This window comes from Hetaerina americana, unplaced genomic scaffold (genome assembly GCF_022747635.1).
Source record: "Hetaerina americana unplaced genomic scaffold, ioHetAmer1.1.p SCAF_4, whole genome shotgun sequence".
Classification (NCBI taxonomy): domain Eukaryota; kingdom Metazoa; phylum Arthropoda; class Insecta; order Odonata; family Calopterygidae; genus Hetaerina; species Hetaerina americana.
The window spans coordinates 40,093,672-40,120,692 of record NW_027286985.1 but is presented as its reverse complement, the minus strand read 5'-3'; the positions used below and the strand labels follow the sequence as shown (position 1 = coordinate 40,120,692).

Sequence of the window (27,021 nt, the reverse complement as noted above, 5' to 3'; positions counted from 1 at the left end):
AATTTTTCTCAACCTTCACAAGTCGTTTCCCACTGCTCCGTCCATTCCCCTTTCACTCATCTCCCCACTCCCCCGGGATAGTGAGATTATGGCTCCATTGCAAGCGATATTCTTCGGAGACGACGATGCTGTCGTCGAATGTGACGCAAATTCATATCGTTCACGCAGTTCGCAGTGTCTCCTTTTTATGATCTCTCATCAGTTAATAGTTTCACGGTTTATAGGTCTTCGGGGGTGTGTCGGACATGCCGGATAAGGGATATCATTCGAGTGGGATGGGAATGCGCCGCGATAAATGCAAGAATCGTCGGAGAATGGAAATTTTTGGGACATAATGTTTTCTCGGTTTTTTTTTCTTCCTGTGTAAAAATGTGACATTATACAGTTATATAATTGTGATTTTTTATTTATTTCCACCGTTATCTTTTCAGCGCGCAATCTAGTTTCAATAAAAATTTTCATCATTAGGTGTTTTTCTTACTGTGAATTGTTTTTCATATGCGGTCGAGGATTTTAAGTCGTTGATTTTCCATTTTATTTTGAGTTTGTGTTTATTAAATAATGGTTTCCCTCAAGATTTTTCGTTTTTTCTTTTCAAATGGGTGGAAATCATAAAGTATTCCGCTTTTTCTCATTAGATTAATAATTTATCGACACGCACAACATTTATGTATTCAATTGTCTAAGTAAAAGGATATAAGTATCACTCCTAGGATATGTTATCCATACAAATATAACTCAAATGATACAATTCTATGAAAATCTATTGAAGAAAGTTTTAATTAAGATTAAAGATTTGATTCCTAGTGGAACGTGAAAAACCAGTGTAATAAGACACTCATCACCTGACCTGACCCATTTCCCCAGATGTTTTACAACCTTTTGCAGCAGGGCGATGTAAGGGGTCACTGTGTAAAGTTCCGTACACCTCTCGAGTAGACCTGTACACCGTTCTAAAATGTCGTTAGTTCAATCCCCACTCAATAACTACGCTTTGTATTGTATATCCTCGGAATGGGCCCACGTAATTAGGGTGCACCTCAAGGATCCACACGAACAGACTCCCAGGCCTGTACAAACATTGCACGATTTCGATGCGCATATTTTCCTTTGGGTTGATGATGAACGTGATTTTATCGAGCGAGAGCATATTTTCTAAAATTTCTTCCGTGGTTATTTTTTTTTACGTAATAGTCGAGAGAAATCCTGGTTTGTGTTTAATTGGGATTACTCCCCCATGTATATTTGGAGCAGCACTATAATAGAATATTTTTTGAGATCATTTTCCTAAAAACGTCCCGTCATTGAAGGGCATTTTGTGAGAGAGAAAGAGAGAGTGATGATTGTTATCGCCGAGGCTCTTCAGTTCTTAAGATTTTAACTTTGAATTTTTCTTTTGTCCTTTTAATTCTGTCTAGTCCAGCAACTAGTCCGTTTCGGTGACCATACCGAGGCCAACGAAGAGGGCAGACGCAAGTGAAACAGCAACTCCATTTGAAATGCAGAATCCAGTGCGCGCAGATCTAAATATCCGTATATTTATGGTATTCTAGGGCTGAACATCAATATTTCATGAGGTTGTCATTGGCGAAGTCTGCGTTTTTGAGAGAGGGCAAAACAATACCAGTCCCCTTCTCGAGCGCACCAAATGCCTGATTGGTAACCTTTCGTGATTTATTCTTCTGCAATCTCATTTGATGTAGTTATTAGGATTCAAAAGCAAGGCATGACGCAGTTCGAGAGTCAACGAGTTTGAAAGAATGAAGCAACGTCATACTTGTATGATTTATTGTTTCTCATTAGTTTTATTATCTAGGACATTCGTTGGTATCGGGTGCCTTAGCTAGTCCATTAATTTTATTCATATTGATGAGAGAGCGCGGATATTGTCCTTAATAAGTGGGTAGTCTTTGCGCTACAGATTTCAGTTGCGCGAAGCCGCCTGCCGCCGGTTCCGGCGATGCTTTGATACCGATCCCATCGTAGCTTTGAGCGGCTAGCCACCGGCAGTAAGTGGTCACCTAGGACCTATCCATGAGAAGGCATCTCTAGAAACCATTGTTATAACTTTTTCGAAGCTTTTGTTGGAGTTAATTAGTGAAAAAAAGCGAAAGAATTTGTGCTTTGAGGTGAGTTTTTATTAAAAACTCGTGAAACAGCCGGGGGATTACTTACATTTTAAGAAATTATTTCCTTTATCTAATAGTTATCACGGCTTTTGATTTGAAGGACAATAGCTGGAGCCATGATGCATACATTAGATATTACAAGAATCAAGTAAATACCCATCTTCGCTGGGAATTGAATATCATTTCGCTCTATTATGCAGAGGCATTAACTGTTTAAAAAAAGTAGAATACCCCGTGAAATAATGGCGTGATGGACAAGCTTTTTCTTGAAGTTTAAGAAATGAATGTTCCTGCGTCTCAAGTCTCAAACTCGAGAATGTCTGCGCGGTCACAAATGGCAAGGCAGTTAAGCGTATGTCGCGGATTTTCTGTACAACAAACTTTCGCTGAAAGAGACATTTTCGTTGTAAAATTTAATATAGTATCCCTTAACTGCTTAAGGTATTTCTGATCGCTGTCGGCAAGATGCCCGCACTCCTCTTCAATTATCCGAGTCTTCGCGTGCATTTCTCTTTAGACTCGTTCAAAATGTTTTGTAAAATTTTTAAATTGGTTGCTCTGGTAGAAGGTGTGAGTGTTACCTGATTTTTCTTTAAACTGTTCGTGGGTAATCCGTTAATACGTACGCAAACCACATATTCTGTCATGTGAAAATTAATTTTTGTCGGGCTATCCTCTTCGCATTCTTTCCGACATGGTTGAACGCACTCGTTTAAGAGACTAGCCCAAGTTCTGATGCCAATAATGGGTGTGTTCCCTCTTGTAAGGACTCCGATGATTGTGACTCCAAGTCTGACTCCAATAATCGTTAATCTTATCGTGTATAATCGTATCTTCGATAAGTGTACGCGCTATATGGCGTCCTAAAAAACCGCACCGATATTACAACTACAGATGTTATCCATTGTGAATTAATTGTTATTGGCATCTATTATTGAAGCTGGTAGCGAAAAATGTTATTAAATTCTTCTTGTTAATTATGTGCAATTGAACGTATAGTGCTATAAAAATTAGGCTTGGAGTCCGTATGGTATTTTCCGACGCAAGGGCACTTTTATAATGTAAACTGTTGCAGTGCTCAATGACAAATTCTCCTTTTTTGTATTTTTATCAACCAGGGCTTGAACTTTGAGTGATAGACGTGTACATGTCTCTGTAACAAGGTTCCGCACATATCATTCTTCTGGTCAAAACCATATTTTCGTTGTTTCTCTAGTTTTGATGTTTATTTGGACGTCAAATGCGGTCTCTTTTCAATTCCTGAACATGTACAGTTGTTAGAATAAGTAATAGACGGGGATAGGAAGGAAGAAAACATAAACGAGTGCTGATTTTTTTCAGTTAAGGTAAATTACGTAAACGGCTTTAAAGTAGTGTATGAATAGGAGTAATGATATCCGTGAGAGACGAATTTTAAGGGACTGATTTGTCCAGCAGGCAGAAGACTTATGAGATGAAGGTCGCAAACCAATAATTGGCCAATTTTTGCATGAGTCAGCGGCAATGGCATCTTCAGATTTTATTGGCTAGATGTGACGGGTGTCTAGAATCCGGGATCATTGAAAAATGTTAAGAAGGACATCTTTATGCGTGATTATTACGAGAGAGACTATATAAAGCTCCGTCGTTTGAAGTGTGTAGCTATACCTATATGCCAGTACATCAGGCTTGTGTTGCAATTGCAACCGAAAGCGTAAGACTTTGATTCACATAAAGTTTTTAATTTCAGCATCATAAAGATGGTGAAAAAAGACAGGTTTTTTTTCATGGGATATGTACACACATTTTGGAGTTAACTACTAGGCTAAAGGGAAAGAGGAAAAAAGTTGCGGAATCTTATTAGGAAAAATGTGCTAAATTGAAATGTTATAAAGTTGGTATTAATTATTTTAGGGATGAACTTAATAATCAGTCATTTGTTTTGTTTATTCTTCCAAAATATCGTTCACTCCTTGTGACGTGTGTTTCGCTTGTAGCCTATCCATCCTGTCACGCACTTTTGCACCCTTTGGGTGTGAGGTAAAATATTTTCAGCCCCCTTAATTCAACGTTGGCTCTATCAATACAGCGTTTGAGAAAGAGGATCTCGTGGGTGAATGTACGGATGTGATGTTCTTCGACGCTTAAACAATAAGTTATTAGCACAGACTACGGTGTATTTATCAATTGGATTGTCTAAAGGATAGATAAAAGTGAAATAATTATGCAAAAGGAGAAAAGGTTCAATCTACATGTATAACGTTGACTTAAGGAATCCGTCTTAAAAAAATGTCGGTCAATGTCCGTCATATAGGATTGAAACTATTGGTACCCTCGAAACATAACACGACCCTGTCAATTTAGGATGAGCCATCCTCCCGAGTGTAATGAAAGTTGTTAATAATTCTTCACATTCGAACAACAGTTGCATTCACTAAGGATGTGCCTCCCAAAAAGAGGAACCACATACAGGGTCTGTCCTAGAAATGAGTAGATTGATTTTTTTCTTATTTTTCGACTCAAAAGGCGTTATCCACAGAGTTTGTGCCTCAGAGACAGTGAACAGCAAAAGCTGTTTGTGCAATATCTCGAAAGGCTGCGGAAAAGAGGCCAACGCGTCAGGGACGAAACGTTAGCCAATTGGAGGCTGCACCCCGACAGCGCGCTGTCCCACACCGCCTTCCTCGTGACGGGGTACCTTGCCAAGCACAAGGTGGCAGCGCTGCCCTAATCGCCCTACAACCCCGATGTGGATTTCTTTTTGCTCTCAAGAATAAAAAGGAGGGCGAAAGGCAAGCATTTTGGAACGCTGGATAGCGTCAAAGATGCCGTGACGAGGTGCCTGAACTAGGCTCCAATCGACGCCTTTCAGGAAGAGGCCCTGACATCGGTGTGTCTTAGCACAAGGGTGCTATTTTAAAGAATTTATAGTAATTTCATCCTGATCTGCAATTATTTTTTCCCCGTAATATTTTTCTGCTTATTTTTGGGACAGAATCTATAGATCAAACAATGAAATATCCTCTAGTCATAGAGATAAAAGCAATGATTTATCCTGTGGCATATAAGATAAATCAATGGCTAAATCAAATTTTTTATAGTGCCCTTTTCGTAATTTAGTCGACTGCTACACACCCTAGCGGTGGCTTGCAGGGTACTAAAAAAATGTAATTTGGCCTCTTCCAAGAGACCCTCTCGTAGAGACCTTGGCCAAATTCCTAGAATCTTCCGCGTTATTTTCAGTTTATTGCATTGCAGGATGTCCCACAACACCTCAGGAGATCAATGGTTTCATAATGAAGACGAAACTTGGTGGTGTTTGCCATGATTGAATTTCATTGACGATAAACATTTTGTTTTGTAACAAACGTTACTGTGAAATATTAGCAGTCTGCCGCGGATGCAGTTTTATACCTTGCTGGTCATAAACGCGAAATAAGTGGTAAACATGCTGTCATGAGGCTGATATTACCCTAAGATTGTATTAACAGTGCAGCAGTCGTGAGTGACACAAGGTGGTTGAAATTACCGACAGTAATTTTCGCCTGTTAGTCGCTTCCTACGTATTCCTTGCGTTGGAGTAATTACCTGACAAAATCAGTTTCGATCTGAACGGAAAAGTTGTGTATCTCGTGCAGCATTAACACCCGTCGTTTAATGAAAGCGTCCTGATTAAATTCTCTGTCACTCGTGATGTTTCCATCGTCAAAACCTAATGCAACAGGTTTATACGTCATGAACAGACTCTTGCTACTCTGTGACGTTCTTTTGAATTAGCGTGGCGGCAGTATTCCTGTTCGTGAGTGAAGTAGCTTCCCAAATCCGCGGCCTATTCTGAAATCATGGGACTGTCCCGATTTGGTTAAATTTTAACTAAAAATCTGCGGTTGAATGAAAGGTAGAAATTGAGAAATATAGTTGGAGGTTTGGTGTTCGTTTTTATTTAATGGGACAATTGGTATATAGAGAACGCCTATTCTCGTACTTAATTTCAATGGCGTTTGGCTTTGGTGTCTCAGTTACTAAGGATTCGGCTTTCGTTTGTATGAAATTTAATTTCAAATGCGTTAACACTGTACTAATCTATTTTGATTAAATTATATGCGAAGGATAGCAGTCGAAATATTATATATGCGCAGCACGGCACGAGTTGCTTTTGGCGCCAATTCCCCCGTTTTGCGTTTTGTTTTACGACGTTTCCCCATTTGCGTTGGATAGTTTTATTGTTTATCGGTATGAAAAACGTTTGTTTACGCCATACGCTCCTCGATGAACGTCTGAGGGAGTTTGACGTCTGTCAAGCATTATCTGATAAGCTCCAAAATGTCTCAAAACTTTCCGTTTAGCCATTAGATCAAGACTAAAAAATCCGCAAACGCAGTAAAGATACAAGGTCTCCTTATCACTCATGAGCTTCATTTCAGAGCATTATTCGTAATTATTTCCCCTTCCTGAAACCAAACTACATTTTCCCTGCTCTCCATTCTTTTTCCTAATTTTAAGACAAGTTAAAATATGAATTATTTTGTTAATCTAGAAAAAATTTACAAGCCACTACATAGATCGTTATCCATCTGGTTAACATGTTTGATTACTGAACCTACTCTTATGGAGTGAGTTTTACATTCTACCTCCCTGTGTCCATCCTTCTCTTATTCTATGATTACATAATATGTATGTCACTTAGTTCCGTTGAATAGGGCAAAAATATTAATATTTTAATTAGGAGAAGAATGAAGGAAGGCAAGTAGTACCTTAGGTTTACCTCGTTATCAACCTCGTAGTTCCAGGTATAATTTTAAGGCACACACACCTGGAACAATTCAAGAGGACCTTATTATTCGTTTCACGTACCACTAAGGCAATCAATTCTCTTCTCCGTACATACCATGGTGAACCATGGCATTTGTCAGGTGAAAGTAAATGTTTTTCATATATTCATTGTGTTTCATTATTGTTCGAAGGGCAGCTATTGCTTTTATAATATTCTATTTGTTGGTTTTATTGGCATCTGGTCAGCTTTCTGTGACTTCGCTTTGCTTTAAGGCAAAGTTTTTCGCCATTTGCAAATTCGGTGATGAATGATTTTGAATTTTTAGTGCTGGATACTCTCTGTTAAAACACTGAATGAGAAATTATGTGTTGCTTTGTCATACATGTGTGCTATGTTGCGGATCTCGTTAAAACGTAGATGCAATAGTACTTTTCCTATTCTATCATGCCATAGTGGGGTGAAACGCGTTGTACCAATAAACATCTGTGGAAAAATAATTTTGTTCTCTGTTTTAATATGAATATTCGAAACTTTCACAAAGTGGAGCCGTTGAGTCACACGTTAATTTTGCCTATACGATTATAGCAATAATTAGGCTTTATTCGGGCGAGATTGAGACTGTGGCAGTCCCCTCTTCTATCTAACCCATCGTCAAATACATTCAATGAAAATATAATTACATTTGAGTGCTAAATAATATAAAAAATAACTTGATGTGTCTATATATTTACCTTAGGGAAGATGGTAAATAGAAAGAGACAATCCTTCAAAGAACAGCGTTTATCGAAAATAATCACATTACCCTCGATCAGTGCGATGGATCAAGGTGGGCGTAGAATCATTTTTTTACATTTGTTGAGGCTGTAAAAGTCAGGGTGGTACCTCGACTCATACCACTTATGTTTGAAGTGGATCATTGGAAGCCCTTGTGGGCACAAAAACACCGTCCCGGTGGGTGAATCCCACATTTGCCGGTCGTTTCACTAGACAATTACTAAGGCATATTGATTTTCAGTGTTGTTTTTAAAGTTGTTTATTCCGCAGTCTTAAAAGAATCAGAAGAAATAACAGTAACAAAAATATCACAGGATAACATTAAAAATCCGGAACCTCCGTGTTAGGTTCTATCCCCTCTTCGCTCCAGCCCACTAAGTGAAAAGTTAGTTCTGAGTAGTTCCCGGCGGCTTGAGAGTGTGGTTTCCCTTCCCTTGGCTTCTCAGAACGGTGACGTAGCCGTGAGTCTGGCCTGGGGGATAATGCCTCGAAGTCGTCACATGCGTTAGTGGCGCCCTCGACGGGCGGCGGGAGAAAGTGATGTCGAAGAAAAGTGGGGGCGCTGGGGGAATCGGGCAACATCCGCTTTTCAAATCAGTCGGCAGCGGACTGCAGCCATAACAGTTCGGCTTGGCCTGCGACCACGACTCCCGGGCATTTGTAGTGGCCCGCGTAACAGATTCTGGATACGGAATATTTTTTTATTTAAAAAAGTGAAAGTTCCTACAAGGATTCCATCAAGGCGGCAAACATTTGGATTCCTACATTTTCCGAAATGGCGGTCAACATGGAGCAGGATTTCCAGGACTTCGCCGGAAATGCAGCCGTTACCGTTGCTCATACGGGATGCGAACTCTGCCAGCTGTGCTGGGAGATGTATAGGAGGCTCAGGGCTCAATTTGCTAAGGTAAAAATTCCATATGAATGATTCCGCCTTTGTTCAAAAACGTGTAAGTTGGAGTAGCACTCTTTAAGAATGATTTTGACGCCCCGTGGTTCGTTCGGATTTTGACTTTTCTTGTGAAGCATGCGTACGAGTAAATTATGAATTCCTCAGTTCACATCGTTCCGCCCTAAAAGCTCGACGCCGAACTACGAGAACTTTCGTCTGTGCCTCATTGTGTAAATGCAAAGAAAGAGGCATTGAACCGTTCAATTCTTTGTTCTATTTTAAGGCCTTGGAAGAACTTTATATAAGCCAAGTCCTAGCAGATGCATCCTGTTCCCTTTAGCTTAGAAAGGTTGATCGTTCACATGAAACAATGTATCCATTTTTCCATCCCCGATTGAACGTGTTCAGTGTAATATCCCAAGCTATGGTATGCAAGTGTTGGTATGAATCATTCCGTTAAAATTTTCTTCCCACGTCGTCACTTGTTTTCAGTGCAGTCGGGAATGTATGTGGAAATGCCCGTGAAAGTAAAAGGTTCTTCGTGTAATATTTTGTCTTCGGGTACGATAACCTAAACGAATGGAAAGTAATTCGGTGGAAATTTGGAAGAACACACATTGAAGGCACTTCAGTCAAAATACAAAACAAAGGAAATCGTGTGCCCCTAGTGGTATATTGTTATGCACAGTCAGTTTTCTTAAAATCGCCGTAAACTTTGTAACCTGTTGCTTTCTTCTCGAAGGCGACATACCGTGAGCCTAAAGATCATGACGACAGGAAGTGTATGTATTTGGTTTGGGGCGATGACCATCAATTAGGAACTGAAAGTATTGTTCGAATCTAGAATGGCAAATTTTGTCATAGTGATCCGATCTCTCCTATCCTCCTCAGCCGTGTCTGAGATAGTTTCTAATGGGCATTGGAGGAGCACTACGCCACTCAAAATTCAGTGGTGATGGATGAGGCATGCTTGGCAAAGTGTGTCCACTCAATTTGCAATAGTCCTGCTCATTATTTATTCCTCGATAATGATGTGTAGTAATTTCAAATTTTTTCTCGGCGAAGAGAAAGTTGAGCCAGTAACAGCTTTCTGAAATTCTGACTCCCAACGAGACTTGCCTTGTTTCCTTGTCTGTTCGTTGATTCTCAAACTCTGAGAAATTCGGAGTTTTCTCGTCAACTTGAAAATCTCCACATTTCGCTACTGTAATTGTGAGAAAAATCGGCTTGTTCTCAGTTTTCTACTTTCAGCGCCATACTGCGTTTATTCTTGAGCCACTGTCCACCCGTGAAGATAGGACTTGATAATATTATCACTCCGACGTCGTTTATTTTTCTTATTATCACTTCTTTTCCACATACGAGGTTCTTTCGAAAGTATTCGAATGGATTTAATCTCTGTGAACGATGTCTTTTCCCTGAAATTGACTGGTTCAGAACTTTAAGATCAGTATTAGGTTTCACAGGGACAAACGTAGGCGTTGACAGTTAAAATTGTGGAACTGTGTTCTTGCATGACTTTTTAAGTTACCAAGTGGAGGCTGATGTAAGAAAAATGTCTTGTTCTTTATAAGATGTTTAAAATACACACCTCAGTAAGTTTCAGGCATTTTTGCTCACTATGTCATGGATTAGTTTAGACAAATAGATGCTTAATGTGTTGGAATGTTTCAGCCGACTGTTCTAATATTCTGCTCCACCACTGTTGCTCATTCGAATTCTTATCTTGGTTAGTGATTCTTTGTGCCCTCTTCGACAAATTCAAGTTCAATGCATTTAGACAGCCTGCCTCCTTTGTCCCCCCCACCATCACCCCCCAATGATAAAAATTGGTTCTTCAGGTCTTCAAATTATTCCCTCTTGAGTAAAAGGGCTTTGACCAATGGCGTACATTTCGAATAAATTGCGTATTGAAATTGTTTTTCAGTGAGAATTTGAATACGTAAATAGAATTAGTTATAAAAGTCTCGGGACTTGTTTTGTAGAATGCATCCAAAAGTATAAAACACTATGTAAATCGGCAAAGTGAGTTTTTGACACACGAAAATGGTTGCCATGCTGTGCACTATAATCAGGTATCATGGTGAGCCCTTTCACCCTTTTCACCTGTTGCTGATCCGCAGCGTCGAAACCATGGTCGTGTTTCCATATATTATTCTGTGGCATTGCAGTGTGTTTTTACTTTTGTCATTTAAAGTTATTCTTAATCCGCTAAGCATTACTAGAAGAGAAAGTAGCGGTTAATGTTAGATTGATATTAAAATGTTGTCAGTGTTCAATCAAATGTGGAACATCCAGTGTGTTGAGTGGTTTTTTTCCTTAATTTAAATGTAAGTTGAAGTCACGAATGGTAAGGAGCTGAGCGCGTAAGATCATGTTTTAGCGGCTTCCCTAATGTTACTCTTAATCGCCATTTCTTTTTCGTCCGGGAACATGAAGCGCGTCAAACCTTGGAATGATTGAAGAAACTCCTCACGTCGTCCATGTAGCAACCATGTGCAGTATGCGACGCGAGCGCATTCGTCTGCATTTCATTATAAGTAAGCCACTTACAATTGAGTTCTATGCACTAACGTTCCAGTCCAGAAAAATGTCCGTTGATGGCTACCCATTTAAGTGTTTTTTTGCGTAAGAGTGGCTGTTGGTCCTTAAGAAAGAGAAAGTGAAATGAGAGACGCCTGGATGCTCCATGGGCTGTTTCTTTTGCGCTCTACTACGGAAAGGATATGGGTATTAAGGTCTTATATTTTCGTTTTCAGCCCAAACAACTTAGTTTGCCTTTTTTGCCGATGTCTTGTATGGTTGAGCTCTTGCTTTATCCCTCTTCCTCACTAAACTTCTAACTAGCGAGATAATTTAATATTTGTAAATGGAACACCATTGGATCATACTATGGGCAATGCCTCTCTTGTGACATAGGCGCAAAGTTAATATATATTTTCTCTGGAACTTGCATGGCTATCGTGCGTTTCGAAAAAAATTCTTCGCTGACGTGGAATTTTCCAATTTTCACGGGTGAACTGAGGTGTGTGTGCCTCGTTGAAAAACCGGTCAACTTCATTTATGTCATGATATCAGGGAACTCACTTTTGCGGGACCCTCGGAGAATTTGGAGGGACTTTCCAAAAAAGTTAATATTGAAATGAAATGCCTTATAATGTATCCGTGCGCTTTTTGATTCACTTGAGTTCGGAAATCTTAGATAATATATCTGGAGTAAGAATAGTAAAGATCGTTGGTGCTCGCACACGATCGGCCCAAATGTCATTCCGGCTGGCGGAAGGCGGTTGGGAATTGACGTACGAATTTAATTTGTAATCTACTTTTTTCTAGATAAATGCTAATCGACCCAAAAAGAGGAACATTATGGCGATATAAAAGCTGTTATTTATTTTCTGTGTTCCAGAAAAGCAAATACAGTATCGTGCCCCAACTCCTTACCACCCCTATTTCGAAAATGTCTATGTAGCTAAAGGCGCGGTGGATATTTTAAACCCATCAAATACGAGGAACCCCCAGAATACGAGGACCCATCCGTCCGGCTACCGGAAACCCAACGACCTTTGCATTGCCTTTGTTGCCTCCCCCTCCCCGGTTGTCTACCCCCCTCCTGGCCATTCATGGCCCTTCGCTTGGGAGAATATGCACCTCCATCGGCTGCTCTTCACTCTTCGTGTTTTTTTGTTTAAGATCTTCCCCAAGCCTTGGAGAAAGTATGAGGTAGATTATTGAGGAATGTCCAGTCGCCAAGTTTTCGTACGTTAATGGCAGGATAAAAACCAGAATGTTCGTTGTCTCATCGAAAAACTTCTCTAGAAAGAGCGTCCTTGGGTCTCTTTAGACTTGGCTTGGGTCGGGGGCAGCCCCGTCTACCTGGATTCCTTCTCATTCTTGGCCGGGAAGCCCACTTTCCACCAGCGTTTTGGTATCTGATTCGGAGAACTCGTTTCTTTGTTCACTATGATCGCCTGTGCACACTCGTGAAATTCTTCCTGGATGTGTGGTACTATGAGCTGTTTCTGTCTGAAATCGTTTGGCTATCATCACGCTCTTAATTTATTCATTTTCAAATTTTATAATTTATTTAAACAACTTAAGCCATTTTAAATGACTTCAGCTAAGTAAGTGGCTAATTAGTTCGAACTCGGAATTGTGTTAAATATTTGCAGCAATTCTTGCTGCATAATTGCTGGCAAATCATTATTACACCTTTCCCTCTCGGTCACTTTTCATGACATTTATCCTTGAAAGATCGAAAGAGAAAAACGACACTTGTTTGTCCTGCAGTTAGTGATCCCGCCGGCAAAGCTGTCGGGCGGCTTAAGCTCCAGCCAGGTAAGGCGTGGATATTGGGTGATCACGAAGATTGCTGATTTGAGATTTTTACGTCGGCCATCGGAACTCCCAATAGCACATTCCAATTGTAATCGAACTTCACCCTTCATTTTAATTACAAAAAGAAATTAAAGGATATATTGAAAATGTCACCTGCCTAGCTGTGGAACGCCGTTATTCTAGTTCCATATTTTTTAAGTACCAACTAATTGGAATTATACAGCACTACATGGTACCTTGCAAGCCACCCCAAGGATATGTGGCAGGGGATGATCACACACGAATAATTTTGACACTTGATTATTTCCCCCTTGCGCGGTCGGATAATGTTATTCCGATGTTATTTATCTGTTCTTCAATTTACCTATAATTTTTATATACATGATCTCGCCTACGGTGGGGATCATAATACATTATCATAATAATAACCAAAGAGACCCACATCTAACATTTCGAATTGAATTCTGAGAAATTTACTGTATAAAAAATTCAACAAGTTCCGTTTGCTCTCGTTGTACCAGTAAACATCGTTTTTATTAGTAGTGACCCGCGGGGTATGCCCAGTAGATGAAGAGGTTCAGGATGACGTCCACAGTTTAAGCCCAATTTATGGCCCCCTTTCACCCCGTTCTGAGTTCGACATTTTTACTGGTTTACCAAGTCAGGCCACTCCCCCCCCCCCTCCCATTTCGACCAAAATTACGTCAATGTCCTTACCAAACCGTGCAATTAGTTAAAATTATGTTATCATCATGGTGGAGTTAGAATTATAATAAAATTAGTTAAAATTATGCCTCAAAATAGTTATTTCTTTTTCAAATTCTTTCGGAATATGACCAAAATAAATTGCGAAGGGTTGATAATTTTTCTTCCAAAATATTCAAGATAATCGCATTTATCGGTCCAAAGTTCCGACCTGTTAACCTAATTTGTCTTATCAGCGCGATGCTTACATTTCCCCTTTCAGAATCACATCAGGACTAGTTTCCATTCAAATCCAAATCTTCCCCCTGCCAGACACCTTATCGGTGTCTCGGAAGGCACTAAATAAAAAAAATCCTCTCCGCTGTGGAAGGAGTTTTAAGTAGTTAGTGAAAAATCCATCCCTTCAATTTATCTACTTATCTATATGGGTGCTATCGGGAGGGGGGTAGGAAAAATTCTGGACAAGCAGGCGGCCTTCTTGTACGAGACTCAAAATGGTTGCATCTGTGGGTTAAATTATAATTGAGGGAAAGAATGAGACAGCTGTGAATGTAGACGGCTAGGCATCAGTGGATATAGACCTAAGATTCCCGGTTCTAAAATCATGCTCGTCCTTAGAAGGCACCCAAGCTCCAACTCTCTCACTCTGTGATTATTTGGAGCATAGTCCGTCTAGGTTACTGCGGACAGCATATGAAGAGAAATGTTTCATTCTGAACATCCCCCGTCGAATCCCTTGCCACCTAGGCGTGTGACTTTCGCAATCCGTAAGGCAGTGGTGCATAAGCCGCAGCAAATGCCATTTTTTGCTGAAAAAAGAAAGCCTTATTTCATGTTTCTTTTTGGGGTTTTCCGTAAAACAACGATAAAACTTTAAAATGAAAAAGATGAATCTATATTTGTTTAAAATCATTCCTCTTTGTAAATTTACGCACGTAATTATGTTGTAAAACAATTTAAATGCATAAATAAGTGTCTGTATAGACTATTTTCCTTATGCGTTCCGCAACCTGGGAAAACATTTGTTGTGCTGCTCGTTGAAAGACAGAAGTTTGGGCATCACTGCCATAGGGCAGATTCGGAAATGAGCTCTTCTGCCCTCACCTATCAGACTGACCTTGCATTTAAATACCGTTGTCTTAAGTGCCTGGGTTTTGCTATGATTCTCGCGCTTGAAATGCATTAGTTTTTCCGTACTTAGTTTGAGGTTAATGAGAAATTCCATGCAGACCATGTATTCATTGTTAGAATTTCGGTTGACTCCAGTGAGGATCTGATTTCGTCTGGACTTCCATCTCTACCCAAGCATGCTGATACGACACGGTCTTGCCTCGTGTCTTTTCCTTGCAGAGAGAACGAAGGCAAGCGCGGGGACTAATTTTTTTTCTTGTCTCCCTGGAAATCCTTGCACCAGCGCAAACGGCTATCGTAGTTTGGACAAGGCGGACGTACCATATTTGCCACATAAATCTTTCGAGGTCATAGGGGGGCATCTCTGCTCCTTCGAGTGACTTCCAAGATCAAGAATCGCCGAGTTTGAATAATAAAGGCGTGCTGCCGGATGGCTGATAATATCCAACCGCTCTCTTAAATGGTTGCTATCGCACTTTTCGTTTTCATTAAATTCTGCTGTGATTGCATTTGTGTGGCCCGCACATCAGCCTCGAAATTTCTTCTTAGTAGTGGCATGTGAGTTATCAACCAGGAGGCAAAGAGGAAAAGTCAGCCGTTAAGCCAGAGTAATATCGCAGTGGGTCAAATGATAATCGCAACAAAATGTCTTTTGTCGGAAAGCGAAGCATTGCTGTGAATGCGTTCGCGCGTACATTACATTCTTTTAGTAATCTAAAAGTCAAACTCTTAATTTTCCATTACCACCGCAATAATCGATCCGAAGGTTAAGTTAATGGATATATCGTCTGAAATTTGGAGTAGGGAGGAGACGTTCCTTTCCTCGTTCGAAATTTGCCTCACGAGGTTTCCAATGTTCGGGTATCCGGAAAATATGATTCTTAAATTTTTATTGGATTACCAGAGTTATCATGTGTGGAAATCGGCAATGGTCTCCATTAAAAGCAGTGAATGACTATTATAATTGTATAATACCCAGCAAGCCACCTCTAAGGTGTGTGGCAGGGGGTGGTTACACATCATACATCTACATAATATCCCGTAAGGGCGTGTGGTAGGGGGTGTTAGGTCACCAACCGTAAAAAGGAACAATACCACATGCAAAACAACAACATGGAAAATAACACCTACAGCAGCGCACACGCTGATCCAAAATCCCTTCATCCAACACTCATGCTAACACATATGCCATAAATCAACAAACAACTGCATCCCAGGATGCAGCACGAAAAACTTCTTACAGATAACAACGGTATTACAATAACATCCGGATTTTACAGTAGCAGCACCAATTACTCAATAAGCATAGTAAGTCATCATCCTTTCGAATTTCTATCTGAGCTTTCCCGCTGAAACCTTACACTACGTAATAGTCTAAATGGTAGTTTTACCTAGTCGCAATAACGATACTCAAACATACTATCTTTTGGCGCGAAATACTTTTCCCTCCTAGCGCGGTCGGTCGTCATGCTTATCCCTTGTAATTCATGGAAAAATGCCATCTTAAATCTACCTACCATGCGCTTGATCTCTCTAATTTTATTTACATAATATCTCCTACCGTAGTATAATGCAGCTAATAATGTTTTACAATTATAAATTTTGAAAAGGGTGGCGCAGTGCTTGTGAAGTCGTTCTGGTTACCGATGCAGTCCGCGTGCAACTAAGAGGAGCTAGATTTGTAAAACTTGTAATGATAAACTGTGTATCATATCAAAACTACATTTAGAGTAACTAGGTTGGGATCACTCTAGGAGCGAAGGTTGACTTGCAGGTAACCTTAATCTCTTGCATGAATTGGAAGGTCGTCTCTTAAACGATGATGTTGAAATTGCATAATCGACCCAATCTTACTACGGTAAGAAAGATAATTTCAACGAAATTGGAGAGATTAAGTGTAGAACAGATGGGTTTAAGATGCCATTTTTTACAAGAACGATAATGGATTAGAATAACATTTTCCGACCGCTCGGGGACTATCGTATTGATAGTCGTCTGGTGTGAAATCGCAACCTAGCAATGGCATGCAAGGTACCATGTGAACGAAAATTTCCCACGGCCGATAAGGGGTCAGAATTACGTTGTTTTACTGAGCTAGGGGGGGCAGGTGTTTTTCTTCAAGCGTAGTCTGGTGTGTAATCACCCCCTGCTACACATCCTAGCGGTGGCCTGCAAGGTTCTATGTAAATAAATTGATGTACGAAGAGTTGCGATCACGTGCTGTCCATGAAAGACAGGGAGTTGCGCGAAACTGAACTGTGAAAAAAATTATTTTTTTTGCCAATTTTATGGAGAAAAGAATATCACAATCCATAGCGAAATCGTAAAAGCCAAGAGAAAAAAACGTGTTATTAGAAATATTTCATGTTGCATTAAACCCATAATCACCGACGTAAGGAAAAAGAAAAGTAAATACGACCAAAATATAAGAGAAAAAGGAAGACAATGTTGCCAAAACGAGCTTATAAATCTATTTATTCCCTAAATAATTGGCATATAGCTGTTTCTTCCTCTCTTTGCTCTCAGAAATAACAACTTAAACCTATCGGTGTATAAATCTGCTCTCTTTGATCGTATAGGCATGGTCTTGTCTTGCATTATATTCCCTTCTCAAAATCTGTCTTCCGATATTTCGAAATTACGAATGGATTCTTTCAATATTTTATTTTTTGCGCTGCTCTTGTTGTAAGTAATTCCTCTTTTGATCAATAGGTTTGCCCTATGTGGAACACAATCTAATTCTTTTTATAAGCCTCCCTTGTGAGAATTCCAAGCAATAACTTAGTAATTGTGTCACATGTTTTGGTTGTAAATGTGTGTACTAAATGCCCGAACAGTTTTTATTTCGCTTTATTCGCGAAATTAATTCATTCCTAATATTTCAAGGATAGAATTTATACGGAATATTATTCTAGTTGATAATAAGTGCACTACTCATATTCTGTAGTATGTGGCAATGAAATCTTGTTGCCACAGAGATACGAGTAAATTTACCTTGCCATTTCTTGTACTCTCTCCACTCTCGCGGGGTGAGTATCGGAGCATATTGAATGGAATGTTACACTCTTTCCGCATGACGTTTCCTTTATTTCAGATCAGCCTCAATCCTCTCAAAAGGGAAAGGAAAATGACGCATAGCAACACATTTTTTCTATATACATGGTAACCTGCAAGTCCCCACTAGGGTTTGTTGCGGGGTTGATTAACCATTGCTGACCCCTCTCTAAGGGATATGGCATAAAGGGTAATAATCCACACGCCCTTGAACCGATATTACCACTGATAACACTGGTATGTCTATGAATGGCCATGGACTTCCCTACCATACGTATTGGATCGTATCTTATCACGTCGAGAGACCTCTTGCATCTCTCTTTCTCCCCCTCTTATTTTAGAATTTGGGGATTCCGCGTTTTTTAAGCTAAGTCGTTGCTGGGGTCAGCCACCGAGGCCCTCAAGCTGGCGTGTCTATCAATTCAGTGTCATGGTCCACTATTGGGTACATCAGGCTTCTTTTCATCTCTTCACTGCTGTCGTCAAGTCTCGTAGTTCCACAGGTATTGTGCTGCTGGTCGTCGCGATGGGAGAGCGAAGTCTTTAAAACTCTATTCATACAATTGTTAAAAGAAGACAATTTCAGATCACTATGAGTGTCGGGTGTTAACGGTGCGTCGACTTGTTTGGTAGTCTTTATTTCAACGGTATGCGAGTAGTATAACTCAATAGGCTCATATTTATTTGACGTCGATGCCGTGGCATATTGTTTGCCTCTTTTACGGTTATGATATACCGGTAAACATTTTTATCCATCTAGAACTAGCGGTAGTTGTGAACTTCTACCATACAATAATAATAAGATAAACGTATAGGAATGAATGAAATAGAAAGATTCTGTGCATTTATAGAGGCGTCAGTATGTTATAAAATTTGTCCGGGGTGTTAAAAGGAAAGGAATGTTGAAATAAGAGTCGTGTAATGTGTATAGTATTAAAGCATGTTTCATAATTCAGAAATAGAATATCCGCCTCCATTCAGCAGTGATATTAAAACTAGTGTAGTACTTCAACTCGTATCCCCATTTACCAAAGCAAGTAACTGGAAAACTATTATGACGGAAGATGTACGTTTGTCATTTATGATCCCGAACTCAGCATATATCGGTAAGGGCTGAGGAGGCTTAATAATTAAATCGACATCTTTAAGAAGCATACATCGAACGCATTGAATGGCATTAGTCCTTGTTGCTAACAGTTCCTCTCTTATGCGTGGAAAAATACATCTCACTTGGATATCCTAGTGTATGTACTTGAAGCTATAATGATGGGCATTATTTTGCACCTTGAAAATTAGGGGAAACTAAATTCCTAGCTTCGAATCACCCCCTGTCACACACCCTAGCAGTCGCTTGCAGGGTGTACTATTATGGTGCCCTGTACAGGAAGGTGAAAGCACTGTTAAGGTAGGGAAATTCCATACAAGCAATCAAATATAAGACAGGAAAATTTATAATAAAACCAGACATGATTCAAGAGAAATGGGAAGAATATAGATAGAAATTGGTCAAGACAAAGGTAGATGTGGCGCCTTAGGAGAAATGAGGTCACTAATTGAGGGGAACAGAGAATACTATCTGGACGTGTATATTTTTTCCGTAGAATTTGAGAAGGCGTTCGGTATTGTGACTTGGTAGAATTAATGAATGTGTTGCGAAAATTGGAGCAGCTCAGTAGGATAGGAGACTTACACGCCACCTGTGCACGTCACAGACATATCAGATGCGTGAGGCGGATGATGGATGGTCGGGATGGGAAATTTTGAGAAGATAGTTTACGCAGGTGTATTTTTCAACGTCAAAGTGAAGGAAAATGGTTCTAGGAGCCAATGGAAAAAATGTAGGACGGTAAAAGGAGCATGGGAAGAACCGGAGGTTGTTGAAAATCGGTGGAGAATTCATGAAATCAATTCTTTTTGCGGGTGATCAATTTTTAGTTGGCCAGTAAGCGAAGGGAATGCAAGCATTACTGAGCACCTTGGAAAGTTAATGCGATAAGTACGGAATGGTAATAAATGTAAACAAACCTGAGGTTAAACGGTTCTGGAGAGAGAGAAAAGCACTTAAATAACAAAATAGTTGCATAAAATACAGTTTACCAGCTTCGAAGTGTTCTGGACCAAATGGTCAAAGTGTTATAGGGACATAAGAAGGATGCGTTTGGCAAGGAAACTATCGCAAGCCGGAGGGAATTGATGATGGGGACGTTGATTATGGATGTGAAGAAACTGCTTGTTAAAACCATTGTATGAAGCTTGATTATGTTCGGCGCGTAAACAGGCTCATTACAAGAAATCCAAGTTAGCAGGAAAGATGGATAGAGAGCGTTTTGATTGGCGGTGAAATAGAAGGGAAAACGTAAAGCGTTCCCGCGGTTTTCCAGTGCGGTGTATAGGCACTAGGAAAGTTTACAGCTGGAATGTGTTCTGAAATGTTTCGACTTGGATTGACCTTTTTAGTCTGTCGGTAGACCGACTGCTTGTCTGCTGAGCAACCGTCTACACCATCTCGCCATAGGTTTATTGCATGCTTAGTTAAAATAAACAATATTTTACTTTGAGAAGACGACTCCAGATAAGACCTAGAGATTAAATTGCATGTTCCGGTCAATGAGGCTCAAAAAGGAAATTTCGCAATCTACTGCTTAAGTTATGAGTTCTTTCTAAAAAGTGAAGTTTCTCATCTACTATTTTCTTCCCATTCTTTCTGTTCGCTAACCTTTACATACTTGACGAAGTAGATTTATATCTCGTCAAATCATGCACAGGAAGTACAACATATACTTTCGTTAGACTCATCATTAATTGTACGTAACTTTTTACAGTCTGAATGAAAAAGATAGAATGCTACAAAAATATTGGATTGCAAAACAAATAGCAGACTAATGACTGAACTGGCATTAAGTTAAAATAATCATTAACGGGGTTTTCTAAACGAATTGACAATAGGAGAGGGGTACTCCTACTAGAGGTAAAGATCTTTGTTTTTATTTACATCTAAAAAAGTAAAACGCTGAAGTATTTTTACTAAAATTGGCTGGAGAAAGTAAAAAATAATTTACGCTGTCAGTTATGCTGTCGTATTTTACATTTGACGTCTTAAAGTAGGGCTTACGGTTCCGATTGTTGGTTGCCACGAAGTTTGATTATTGCTTCCATGCAGCAAAAATTCACCGCGTGACAACCATTTTGGTGTCATTGTATTATTGTGCTTTGGAAAGTGCAGTTGCGATACTTGTAAACACAAGTTAGTTCAGTTTTACTGATATTACCGTGAGCTACTTGAAGAATTGTTCCATCAATATCGTCCGTTGGAATTGCAATTCATCTGTAGACATTTGCTCGATTGGGAAACGAGCACATAAGTCAAGAGGGGGATCGACCACCTGAGGCCCCACAATGGCTATCCTAGGCGTCATAGGAAGCCTCGGACTGGTTTTTGGCAAGGTTTTTGGGATTTGGGATCACAGGAACCATAAGCCCCGACTTGTGGAAGAAGCAAACAATGAGAAGGTTAGTACGTAATGAACGGTTGTGTCTTTGAAATGGTTGGTTGTGTTTGGTGATACCGCTTAAAGGATATGAACGATGGCCTTCCCTTACGAATCATGTATCTTCTGGTGGTCTTATTTAATTACTCGTGTCTTATCGTGGACTGGAAATGTAATGCCTATACAGAGCGCTGTTTGGTGGACAGTAATGTGTGCATAAATGTCAATTGCATAAATGTCGCCTTCCCATACTGCAACAACTGGGAAGTCCTTTTTGGTTTCTTGGAATCGTTAATTGTAAATGTAAACCACTTAAAAAATATATTTTTAGGGAACTAAATTTAAAAAGCGCCATAACCATATGATCACCGAATTTTAAAATGTAATAGGCTTTTGGCGAACGCCTAACTCCAAAGATGCCTCTTCAGTGGTTGCAGTATTTACTTTAGGCGTCGTTTATTTGATTTTTTTATGTAAAACAAGCGTCAAGAGTTAAACAGTATAGTAATTTGAAGGTAAAATATCTGATTGTCAATATTTGCTAATTACTCATGTGCAAGTATGACCAAGACCCACCACATACTTCTAGAACAAGAAATAATTAATGGATATACTACTGCTCTTTTTTATTCAATGGTTTGATGCTTAAATTACCGTTTTATCCCCCAAAAAACTGTTCACCATAATGAATACAGCCGTTCTGTGCCGTGTTCCTCGGAAAGAATATTGATGGCGTACGTATGAATGGTAATGCTATACGTTCTTAATTGATACATTTTAGGTGTCAGAATTCGTGATACAAAGCATTATTTTTTGCATGTTTATTTTTTCTTTCGCATAGTTGTACCTGTACCCTGAGTTTATGTCCTTGACTTAACTGTCAATTTCTTTCCTGAAAATTGCTTTCATTTTCATTATGTACGCGTCATAAAAGCATTTCATTATTTTAATGCTTCGGTTTTGCCTGTTTCGTGCTGGTAAAATGTGCGAAAATTTGCTGATTGAACCAGTTCCCAGGTTAATGATGCAAGATAAAGAAACTGAATTGTTAGCGGAAAACCACGGATCTTCGAATCCATTGCGTAGGCCTTATCTCACAAGATCTATCCTGCAAGATATTGTGATAAAATTCTATCTTACAATACAGGCCCATGAATTGACAATACTGCTCTATCGGGAATTGGAATACGTGAATTGTACATGGAAAGGAACAATGAGTTATCGATAAGAATAGATATCTTGTGCGTGAAAAATGAAATTAAGTCCAAGGCGCCTAAGATTGAAGCATATGGAATCGCACCACTCCATACGATTTTAACGGGCATTGGAATCTTTCATAAAATGGTTTTACTTTCACACTTGGCTGCCAAATAAACATTACCGACTAAATGTAATAGGCATCGACTTTTTTTATAATTGTGTGAATGGTCAAAATAGGAGAAGTGGGTTGTGGAATGATTGATTTATTGAAGAATGTGGTCGGATGTAAATATCTAAGAAGTGTTTCATGTTGATATTGCCAGAGTCATGGCTAGGAATATACCACTGATGTAGTAGGGAGAGAAGTATTTGATTTGAAAGGAAGGGATAGGCCGAGAGGGGTTATGGTTGCATGTGTTCTGAAAGATTGTCAATTCTCTTCATATCAAATATTCTAATTTTCGAGGAGAGAAGGGGAAGGAATGAGTTGTAAAGTTGACTGAGGCCAAGAAACGAGCAAGAATATGGTAGTGTGGAGGAAATCGCTCTTTAGAAGTTTTGTCCATGGAATAACCTGAAGTCAGGTTTTTATTTGATAATTCCCTGCTGGAACGGGAACCGCGCCTTCAAGATTATCTACATTATATTTGTAGTCTAGTTGAGACGTACGAATTTTAATCACTCAAAATATCAGGAATTGGAAAACGTAGGGACAGGTGAGCAAAGGAGTTATAACATCTGGTACTGAATTAATATCTCTGTTAGGTGTTTAATAAAGGCGTTAGCATTGCGCGCTTTTTGTTGTCGATAATTTTTGTGTCATTATTCCACAAACGATAAGGGATCAGAATAATATATTCAATCACGTGGTTGGAGGGGGAAGTATTTTGTGTCAAAATAAGTCTGGTGTGCGACCACCTCCTGCCAGACACCCTAGCTGCGGTTTAATGGGTAGATGGCCGCGCGTATGAAGAAAACTTAGCAAAGATTGAGGTGAAATATTTTGTTCGCTAAAGAAGTGTTTGAAGAGTATGGAAGTTATGACAAAACATTGAATGAAGACGCAAAGGAAGTATGGGTCCCGACACTTGATATTTTAAGGATATGGACGTAGGAGGATTTTCAGATGTGGATTTGAGAACAAATGAAGTCAAATGGATGATTAGGAAAAGAAACAAAGGCGGAGCAGAAGAACTATTAGACACTTGAGAAACTCCAACAAAAGTACAGGCTATAATAAACAGATATAATACATTGAAAAACTGACATTGAGAAGCAGAGATTTCAGGTATGCCACCAATCCGTAGAACCGGGAAAACCTGGAAAAGTTGTGCAATTTTATTTAGGTAAGGAATGCTTGGAAAAGATAGGGATATGAAAGGAAGAATTACGGGTAAAAGTTTCAAGGTTCCTCACCTCTTATTTACGTAGTTATTGATTAATCTGATTCCTCTTCCTTTTAAAGTTAACAATTAACCCTTTGAAATATAAGGCGATGGTAAATAGAGCTATGCACGTTAAAGAACCGCGGCGGGCATAGTAGTTATACTGAATCAATGGAACGATTGACCCTTAAATTACAATTTTAATTCGAGTGAAATGCATTTCGTGTATTAAAAATATTGGGAAATTCCTACTTAATCATTGTTCTCATTGGTTCTTAATAGTGTAAAGTGATTAAATGTTTGATGTTGATATGTAGAAGAAGGTGATACAATTTTCGCGCGCTGTATTAGAAAATATGGCACTTAAGGATAGGGCTCACTGTTCTGATTGTTGGTTGCCACGAAGTTTGTTTATCGCTACCATGGAACAAAAATTTACCGCAATACAAATGCGTGACAACCATTTTGGCGTCATTGTATTATTGTGCTTTGGAAAGTGCAGTTACGATACTTGTAAACACAAGTTATTTCAGTTTTACTGATATTACCGTGAGTTAATTGAAGAATCGTTCCATCAATATTATCCGTTGGAATTGCAATTCATCTGTAGACATTTGCTCGATTGGGAAACGAGCACATAAGTCAAGAGGGGGATCGACCACCTGAGGCCCCACAATGGCTATCCTAGGCGTCATAGGAAGCCTCGGACTGGTTTTTGGCAAGGTTTTTGGGATTTGGGATCACAGGAACCCTAAGCCCCGACTTGTGGAAGAAGTAATTAGTGAGAAGGTTAGTACGTAATGAGCGGTTGTGTCTTTGAAATAGTGTGTTGTGTTTGGTGATGCCGCTTGAAGGATATGGCTGATGTCCTTCCCTTAAGAGTCCAATATCTTCTGGTGGTCTTATTTCATTACTCGTATCTTATCGAGGACTGGAAATGTAATTCCTATACAGAGAGCTGTTTAAACCTTATAAAAATAAAAGCGAAATTAGTTAATCACAGGAATCACGGGACTGAATTATTTGGTGGACAGTAATGTGTGTTAATTGCAGAAATGTCGCCTTTCCGAACTGCAAAAACTGGGAAGCCCTTTTTTGTTTCTTGGAATCGTTAATTAAAAGTGTAAACCACTTCAAAAAGTATATTTCCAATATCTAAACCTTAAAAAGCGCCATAATTATACGATCGCCGAAGTTTAAAATATAATAGGCTTTTGGTGAACGATTAACTCAAAGGATGCCCTCTTCAGTGAATGCAGTATTTACTTAAGGCGTCGTTTATTTGAATGTTACATGTAAAATAAACCCCAGGAGTGCAGTTAAGTGATTGTGGAGGAAAGGTATCCGATTTAAGAGAATGTGCGCAGTAATTAGTTGAAAACCTGTCTGGAGACCGGTCGTTTAATTTTAGTACGTGTTATATGAAATGATTTTTCCACTGAATGGTTGAGGCCTTAACTTTGTAGAATTCCATTATTAACTTAGGAGAAAAAAACACAATTTTATCTTTGCTTTTCTACAGAATAGACTTTACTCGTCGACTAGTTTCGTTTACACAATAAACATCATCAGGACTAGTCCTGATGATGTTTATTGTGTAAACGAAACTAGTCGACGAGTAAAGTCTATTCTGTAGAAAAGCAAAGATAAAATTGTGTTTTTTTTTCTCCTAAGTTAAATGATTTTTCATTTAATCTCTTCTCTCCATTAATGCTTTCGTTGAATTTCCAAAAATATATGACTACGTTACTTCTACGTGTGTGCGACAGTGTGTTCCCTAGCTTATAAAACCATTGCGGAAGTTGATTGTGGACCCTCTTATCCAAAGTATTCTGATGTGTGATCACCCCGTGCCACAACCTTGGCGGGTACTATGTAATGATAAATAATAATCTACATGCTTCGGGTTTGGGGCGTGAGTCACTTGATGTGAGGGATACCCTCCTCTCTCGTCTCTCTACTTCGCCGCTCTTTGGCTTGAAACTTCATTATCGCAGGTCACTTATGGTATATTTAGTGGCTTCTGGCTCTACGCCACGCGATGGAGTCCTCGTAAATAGAATCTTGGAGCACGTGGATTTGGAAGGTTCCTCTTTGTATTCTCCAATGCGAAAAAACCGTCATGGAGCGCACTGTGGCCTTTCGTCACTGGATTCAAGGCCGCCGTATCCCACGTTCGCCCTTAACCCCAATGTCACCGTTAAAGGGAGCTCCCGCTCCAGCTACAATCGAAATAAGTTTGTTGAACCTTGGGGGAGGGTTAAGCCGGCATAGCCTCTGAGAGTAGTTCCAGTAATTTGATTTTGTTTCTCTCATTAGTTACATTATGGTTAATATTATGGTTTTTTTCTTTCGATACCTTTGTGAGTCCATACTTACGGTCATAAATCCCACCGGGTCAGATTCCCCAAGCTTAAAGCTTGCCGTGTCCGAATTAACGAATTCAGCCCCATTCATTAGTATGCGACAATTTCAGAGCGTGAAAATCATTCGCCTTGGCCGAATTGTTTTTACAATCTGAAATTGTTGCATTGTAATGCATAATAGTGGATGACTTCGCCTAAAGTTACTGTTGCGGCATCTCCCGCAGTTTCTTGGAGTTTGCATTCATTAGTCTTTAATAGGCCTGGTGTTAAGTTAGCAATAAATAATTTAAGGTGGATGATGTATTTTTTTCGAGTAGAACTGAAGACACGCCACGCATAACATTCCTGTGAAGTCCAACGTGTGAGAATTCGCTTTTTCGCGGTTTTGGCAAATCCTTTTTCGCCAAGGAGAATTTTTTCCCTAGTATCTCACTTTTATACCGTGTCGAGTAATTCTCATAATTGCATGGACGTATTGGAGGCAGGTCAAAGTAGATAGCAGGCAAAACCATTCATCGGGTTGCCTGAAGCGGCATTAAATATTATGGACGCAATAAAATGAAGAATACAATGTATCTTTCCACTGTCCTTTATTTGCGTACAACCGGTTGTACGTAAGATACATTGTATTCTTCTTCATTTAATTAAAATGAATTTCCACAAGGTTGAGCCGAGAACAATTGAATATTATGGACGCATTTTGAAAGGGCCTTAAGCTACTTTGGAATCTTGCAGATTTTTTTCCTTGGGCGGAAATTTAACAAATTTGTAGAGATTAGAAATATGCCATCACTGTTGAATCGATTCCT

The 27,021-nt window shown here is 39.5% G+C and overlaps 1 protein-coding gene across 5 annotated transcripts in view; it reads left to right on the top strand.

The window, feature by feature from the left end:
• Positions 1 to 27,021, top strand: part of SCaMC (Short Calcium-binding Mitochondrial Carrier) — a 120,575-nt gene that overhangs the window by 79,404 nt on the left and 14,150 nt on the right. Inside the window, exon 1 of one of the 5 annotated variants that reach the window (XM_071590929.1) lies at positions 8,248 to 8,563. The exons of the other annotated variants lie outside the window; for them this stretch is intronic. Within the exon in view, the coding sequence (XP_071447030.1) occupies positions 8,432 to 8,563 (132 nt within the window). The 5' untranslated portion in view covers positions 8,248 to 8,431. Of the gene's footprint in view, positions 1 to 8,247; positions 8,564 to 27,021 lie in introns of those variants that run through there. 5 annotated transcript variants of the gene reach the window in all.